The 6,954-nt window shown below is 51.4% G+C and overlaps 1 protein-coding gene across 1 annotated transcript; it reads left to right on the top strand.

Moving 5' to 3' along the window:
- The first annotated feature begins 1,516 nt into the window (after window positions 1-1,516).
- Window positions 1,517-6,954, top strand: LOC144945438 (uncharacterized). The gene is made up of 3 exons (XM_078873958.1): window positions 1,517-1,727; window positions 4,226-5,233; window positions 6,357-6,954. Exons 1-3 carry the CDS (start codon window positions 1,574-1,576, stop codon window positions 6,698-6,700), a joined length of 1,506 nt encoding a protein of 501 aa, XP_078730084.1. The 5' UTR covers window positions 1,517-1,573; the 3' UTR covers window positions 6,701-6,954.

Genomic DNA, 6,954 nt, shown 5'->3' with positions numbered 1-6,954 from the left:
TGTTTGACCATTTCCATTCATGGGGGGGGGGGGGGGGGGGAAGAGGTTTCGGTACCTGGACGCAGGGGATCAATCTTCCGAAGGCCACGTGCTGCGCAGTACTACCACCTCACCGGCCAGGTGTGCGATGGATTACAGGTGTGCGCCAACACTCTCGGCTCGTATATTCAACTCGTCTCCCTTCACCTTCACAATCGTAGCGAGAACCACAGAATCTAAATTGTAGGTAGCTGGAGTGTTTAATCACGTCGCAGTATTGCAATATTCCGAACGAAAAAAAAACAACCGCTTGTCTTTTCCTACTGAAGACAATTGTGGTACCGTGCGCGCACACACGTGTATCCAATATGTAGGGCGTGTGTGTGTACAGTCCACATGTTCGTCCCTTCTCGACCGCCACTGCTTGTTGAAGGCCTCTCCACGCTGTGTAGGTCACGAGGGCCTCCCAATGGAAACAAAAATGTAAATATCGTCTCCGCATTTTCCATTTTAAGCGCCCAACAATTAGGGGCTGTAGGCAAGCGGCAAACGTGTCACGTGGGAGTTGGGCTGGGGGTGACCTCGAACTGGCGAATCGTTCCCTTTGGTTGTTTAGTTTCCCAATGCACACGTTGTGTAACCGTGTAGGGGGTGCTGACCAAGCCTGTTCAACGTAACAGTACAAAGTGTCGGTACTTTGACCAAAGCTGAAATATGCTGTGTGTCTCTTTACCAGATAAACAAGTATAACCCGTAAAAACAAAGTTTTTCACTATAAATCCTTTATATGCGTGGCGGCTAGGGTCCTCTCGTCCTCTGGCTTGAGATGGCTGCCACCTATGGGTCAGATGATTGCCTGCCACCATTAAGCAATTGGTAATTAAATAGAAAACATTTTTTCCTAAAAAATGTAAAATTTTGGAAAAAAAATTTCACGAACATTAATTGTCACGCACAACGAGTCTGTGTGGAAAATGTCAGCTCGATTGGATCACGGGAAGTGGGTTAAAAAACGACCGAAAGATTTGCACGGTCGTAAGCAAGCAAGCGAACTTAATATAAAGGATTTAAAAAACATCAACATTTGGAGTGTCTGGACCCCCTGCCCAGAGGTTGATAAGTTTAACTCTGGACCGGATCAGCCTCAGAGTTCTAAATCGCTTTTTGTCTAGTGCTAACCATTTTAAAAATATGTAAAGTCTGAGAATAGGTTTTTCCCCTTTTATCTGGCAACAAAACAGGTGTGAAGTTGTTAAAACACCAAACTGGCCCAGAAGAAGGCTGATCGGATGTGTAAACAAAAAAAGGTGCAGTTCTTGTATTTTTGTTGTTGTTGGATGGACAGATATGGGAAGGAGGCGTTTTGTCTCATTGATATTGTTTACTTAAATGTTGTTTACTTGTATTGACCACAACGAGGCCAACCTTTTCACCAACTCTGCGTTGCGTGGCAAGGCCGAGCTGGACTATCGCTGGGACCCACTTTTGTTTGCACGTCGTATCGGGGTTTCTTTTTTTTTTATAAAAAAAAAACCCACACAACACACGCACACGGCAAACAGCGAGACGCGCATGGCACACACCGCTTCCCGGAATGTGTGGGATGGGAGTCTCTCGGATTAATGTGCAACCACTGGTCCGACTCACAAGGCACACGGGGGTTTATCTGGGCGGGAGGTTCCTCTCTGCTGCCGCTGCTGCTGCTTCTTCTTCTGATCGGTTCCTTTGGGAGCAGAGTGACTTACCTGGTGAGTCCCGCTGTGGAACAGCACAGGGGTGAAAGTGTGTGAGTGTTGGTGAGTGGGTGAGTGTTAGTGTGATTGGGTGTTAGAGAGTGTGTGAGTGTTGGTGTGAGTTGGTGAGTATTTTCGTTGAGTGTTAGTGTGAGTGGGTGTTAGAAAGTGTGTGAGTGTTGGTGAGTGGGTGAGTGTTAGAGAGTGTGTGAGTGTTGGTGTGAGTTGGTAAGTGTTAGTGTGATTGGGTGTTAGAGAGTGTGTGAGTGTTGGTGTGAGTGGGTGAGTGTTAGAGTGCGTCAGTGTTTGTGTGAGTGGGTGAGTTGTGAGAGATTGTTGGGGGTTGGTGTGAGTGTTGGTGAATGTTAGTGTGATTGGGTGTTAGAGAGTGTGTGAGTGTTGGTGTGAGTGGGTGAGTGTTAGAGAGTGTGTGAGTGTTGGTGTGAGTTGGTGAGTAGGTGAGTGTTTTCGTTGAGTGTGCGAGTGTTGGTGTGAGCGGGTGAGTTGTGAGAGAGTGTTGGGGGTTGGTGTGAGTTGGTGAGTGTTAGAGAGTGTGTGAGTGTTGGTGTGAGTGGGTGAGTGTTAGAGAGTGTGTGAGTGTTGGTGTGAGTGGGTGAGTGTTAGTGTGATTGGGTGTTAGAGAGTGTGTGAGTGGGTGAGTGTTAGAGAGTGTGTGAGTCATAGTAACTGAGCGTGTGAGTGTTGGTGTGAGTGGGTGAGTATTTTCGTTGAGTGTGCGAGTGTTGGTGTGGCTGTGTGGGGGTGTTCGTGGCGCAGTGGTGAGCGCGCTGCGTTACGGACGGTGTGTAGAGAAACATCGCCACTGGGGAGACAAAGGCGGCCGGGAGTGGTGCTGGCCACTCACCCCCATCGTGTGCCGTTCCAGCCTTCATAGGCGCTACTTGCTAACAGAACTTGCCCCTACAGTCTGTTCAGGCTATACGGGGGATCTTTGTCTGTGTGTGAGGCTGTGTTTGTTCAGCTCAAGGACAAAATGTCACCATCCCGACTGAGTGAAAATGAAACGAGTCAATTGGTGGTAACTTCACTGGCAGTGGCACACAAACACAACAACAACTTTTATTAATTTTTTACCTACATGACTTTACCGAAAAAACCTAAGAATAACAACAACAGCAGCAGCACTCAACGCCATCGTCAATAACAGTGGCGGCATTACAATGATATATTTATAATAAAATGATATACTGAAAATTGTAGTTATATACTCTTTGGGTCTTTCGGTAAAGTAACGTAGATAGATTTTTTTTATTATTAAAAACTAAAACATTTTTATTATTAAAATTAAAATAATAAAATTATATTTTTATAAATAATAAAATAATATTGTTTTTCCTCTATCTACGTGACTTTACCGAAAGACCCAAACAATATGAATTCCTGCAGTCACGAAAGCTTTAAGTCAAGATTGTAGTTATAAGTTTATCATTTTAAGGCAATAGCCCTTCAGCATAGCAGCGCAAATCAATGTTTATTTTAAAGGCAGTGTTATTGAGGAATGTGTTGAGCTAATACTATTAAACACACACCAAGCCGTTTGCGTACGTAGCAGGTAGCGGACTCTGATATATACATTTACTTAAAAAATTTAATAGTTGTTTTTTTTAAATCGTCTACATTGAATCGCTAGCCACGTGCTGCATTTGAGATCGTTCACGGGAATCATCCCTTAGGTCCGAGCCACTCCGCTCCCTCTCGCCGATAAGATCACCGACACGGCTCGCAGGCAATGCCATGTGCCGGAAACACATTTTGAAAACAACTTTGAGTGCGAATGTTGTCGAAGCGCACGTATTGGTTACGCGATATACCTTACACATGCGTAGCTGTTCACGTGCCAATGTAATGCTGGTCAACTGGAAAACATTTCAACATCTTAATTCTTCTCAGGGCCAGATGGACTGCATAGTTGCAGTCTTCCAAATCTTTATTTCCTCCCATCTCTCAGACCTCTCGACGTGCGATTGAAGATGGCCCATTGCCCGAAACGTCACCTATTATAATTATTTTCCTTTTTTAAGGCCACAGTGATTCTGAGTGGATTGTAAATGTTGTAGATTTGCTCTCCAACACACCGGTGTAGTGCTGGACGAGCAACGAATTGGCACGTTCTGTTTACGTGACAAACCCTGTTACTAGTTGGCTGTGTCGGGTGGTGGCGGGTTTAACGATACATTTGTATTTACGCAATCTAACCCCAAAAAAAACCTATATTATGAATATTGTTCGCGAAAGCCTCCTACTACGTTTAACACGTAGGCTTTCGCGACCAATATTATTCATAATAAAGGTTTTTGGGTTAGATCGCGTAAGTAACCCTCCACCACCCGTCACAGCCAATTAATAAGGGATTTGTCGCGTAAAACAAAACGCCAATTAGTGACGACTTCAGCCCACCGGTGTTAAACCGAGCGGAGCTCTCTCGCCACACGGCCGCCGTTGATGTACACTCTCATCACCCGCCCCCCCCCAACGCTTCTTCCCCTCCGTAGCACTGCGGTGTGCACGGTCAAGTGGGAGCATGGCCAGTCGACGAGAGATCCTCCTCCTCCTCGTCGTCCTCGCCGCGGCAGCTGCGTCGCCCTCGCTCGGCCAAACCATCTCCTGTCCGCCCGGGTGCACGTGCAGCCGCTCCAAGCACCTGGTGAGCTGCCACGGAGAGGCCCTCACCTCGCTGCCGGCCACGTTGCCGGACAACACCGACATGCTGGTCGTCAGGGGCTCGCTGCTCACGGGGGCGCTGACCTTTCCCTGCTGGTCGCACCCCCTCGACTACCTGGAGATCGCCGACAACCGGGCGGCCCTGCGGCTGGCCCACGACTCGTTCGGTAACCTGCCCCACCTCGCCCTGCTCCACTTCTCCGGCAACCGGGTGGCGGGCGGCCTGCCCGCCGGACTGCTCGTGCCCCTCAAACGACTCCGCTGGGCGGACCTGTCCAACAACAGCCTGGCCGAGCTGCCCGGCTCGCTGTTCGCGGGCGCCGCCGCGCTCGGCTACCTGGACCTCTCCAACAACGCCGTCGCCTCCCTGCCGCCGGGGATTTTTGAAGATCTCGGCAACCTCGACACGCTCTTCCTCTCCGGCAACAACCTCGCCGCGCTGCCCGGCACGGTCTTCGGCTCGCTACGCCAGCTGGAAACGCTCGACCTGTCGTACAATCGTCTCGGGTCCGTGAGCCGCGTGCACTTTGCCGCCTTGAGCGCCCTCAAGGACCTCCGTCTCAACGGCAACTTCATCCGGGCGATCGACGTTGCCGTGTTCCGGCCGCTGGCGAGCCTCGAGAGCCTGTCGCTGGCATTCAACGCGATCTCGTCGGTGCCGAGCCAGGCGTTCGACGGACTGAGGAACCTCACTCGACTGGACCTGGCTCACAACAACCTGAGCGCCGTGGCCCAAGGGCTGCTGTGCGGCGTGAAGAACCTCGAGTGGCTTTACCTGGCCAACAACTCCATCCAGGAAATCACGGCCGACATATTCGTGGAGAACGCGAAGCTCAAAGGTCAACATCGATGCGCGCGTGCATGAAGATCACAGCACGTTCTGCGGTGTTCGTACTTCCCATTCAAAAAGAAAGGAAACCCTTTTGGCAGGGGAGGGTAGGGGGGGTAGGGGAGGGGGCTTTCTGGAGCTCCGTCTAGTGGAGGCTTACTCTTTGGTTCTTTCGGTAAAGTCACGTAGGTATACAATAAAATAAATTAGATCACGACGTTTCGGGCGCAACACAAGCGTCCGTCATCAGGTGGGACAACCACAGCAAGAAACAATTGCTGAAGTGGGCAAAAGGGAAGCCGTGACAAGAGGCTATGTAGGTAAGAGAGGGCGGAGGAGCAAGTGAGGAGAGATAGAAAAAACTTCAAATCTAGATTTTAGTGGAGGCTTATTCCACCAGCAGTGGTCTGAGCAATGCATTGCAGGGCTGAACCTCTACCCTTGACTACTACTGCAGCATTATTAGCTTTACAAGACAGCTTGGGGGGCTCGGGGGGCGGCTGTGCACACAAAGACAAAGATCCCCCATATGGCCTTAAAATACTGTTGGGGCAAGTGCTATTAGCGAGCACGAAACGCCACACGAACGGGTGGGTGGCCTGCACCACGCCCGCCCGCCTTTGTCTCCCCAGTGGCGATGTTTACTACACACCGCACCAGGTACTCATTTGGGGCCGAGTCGACCTAGGGGAGGCCCAGGAGCGGTTCAGATATAATCGTTACCAGTGATGGCCGTGAGCGGGAATCGAACTCGGGCCACCGGGTTCCTAACGCAGCGTAGCGCTAACCACTGCACCACCGCTCCCCCACACACGCGCACACAAAGATCCCCCGTGTAGCCTCGACAGACTGGAGGGGCAAGTGCTGTAAGCGAGCACCTATAAAGGCCGGCACGCCACACGAGGGGGTGATTGGCCAGCACAACCTCCGACTGCCTTTGTCTCCCCAGTGGCAATGTTTACACACCGCACCAGGTACTCATTTGAGGCCAAGTCGACCTAGGGGAAGCCCAGGACTGGTTAAGACAATCGTCACCGGTGTTGATCGTGAGCGGGAATGGAACTCGGGTATCACATGCAGGCCACCACCATTGACGCCGAGGCGAATTCCCCCGTGTGTCTGGCCTCTTTCAGGGGTGCGCTTGGAGGGAAACTCTCTGCAGAGGTTGCCCGAGCAGCTGCTGCAGGGTCTCGCCTCCCTGGAGGAGCTCCACCTGAACGGCAACCGCCTCTCCGAGCTCCCCGACGGACTCCTGGCCGTGAACGAGTTGGGTGTCAAGGTGCCCGTCTTTCTCGACTTGTCGCACAACGAGCTGAGCGCCGTGCCCCAGGGGATCGCGCGAGCACTCGTCGAGCGGATGTTCATCCTCATCCTGCACGACAATCCGCTGTGCGGCGCTCCGGTGCAGGGCCCGGGCAAGGACCACGTGAAGAAGGCGTGCAAGCTCGGCACGAGCGGAGGCACGGCGAGACCGTGATGGTTGTGGTTGGAGGTGGTCCCGTGGGGTCAGATGGTCGGTGGGCCGAGATGGCACCACGGGAGACACCTGGGTTCGAGTCCAGGCTGCTTGGCGTGTGATTCATAGCGGGGGAGGGGTGTTTCAAGGGTGGTGAGTTAAGAACGGTCACATCTTGGTCACCCTAATGAATACAACACAAACACGCACGTTGTCGTGTTTACGGGACTGCTTTTGTTAATCGTTGAACGAAAGGGGCCGTCCATAAATGACGT

Source organism: Lampetra fluviatilis, chromosome 37 (assembly GCF_964198595.1).
Source record: "Lampetra fluviatilis chromosome 37, kcLamFluv1.1, whole genome shotgun sequence".
Taxonomy (NCBI): domain Eukaryota; kingdom Metazoa; phylum Chordata; class Hyperoartia; order Petromyzontiformes; family Petromyzontidae; genus Lampetra; species Lampetra fluviatilis.
This window is presented reverse-complemented; position numbering and strand designations above follow the sequence as displayed.

What these genes read in the sequence shown, in the direction of transcription:
- LOC144945438 (XM_078873958.1), top strand. Translation starts at nt 1,574, where the DNA reads ATGTGTGGGATGGGAGTCTCTCGGATTAATGTGCAACCACTGGTCCGA. An exon ending in GGAGCAGAGTGACTTACCTG is followed by an intron (nt 1,728 to 4,225) that starts GTGAGTCCCGCT and finishes TCCCCTCCGTAG; the next exon opens with CACTGCGGTGTGCACGGTCA. An exon ending in GGAGAACGCGAAGCTCAAAG is followed by an intron (nt 5,234 to 6,356) that starts GTCAACATCGAT and finishes GGCCTCTTTCAG; the next exon opens with GGGTGCGCTTGGAGGGAAAC.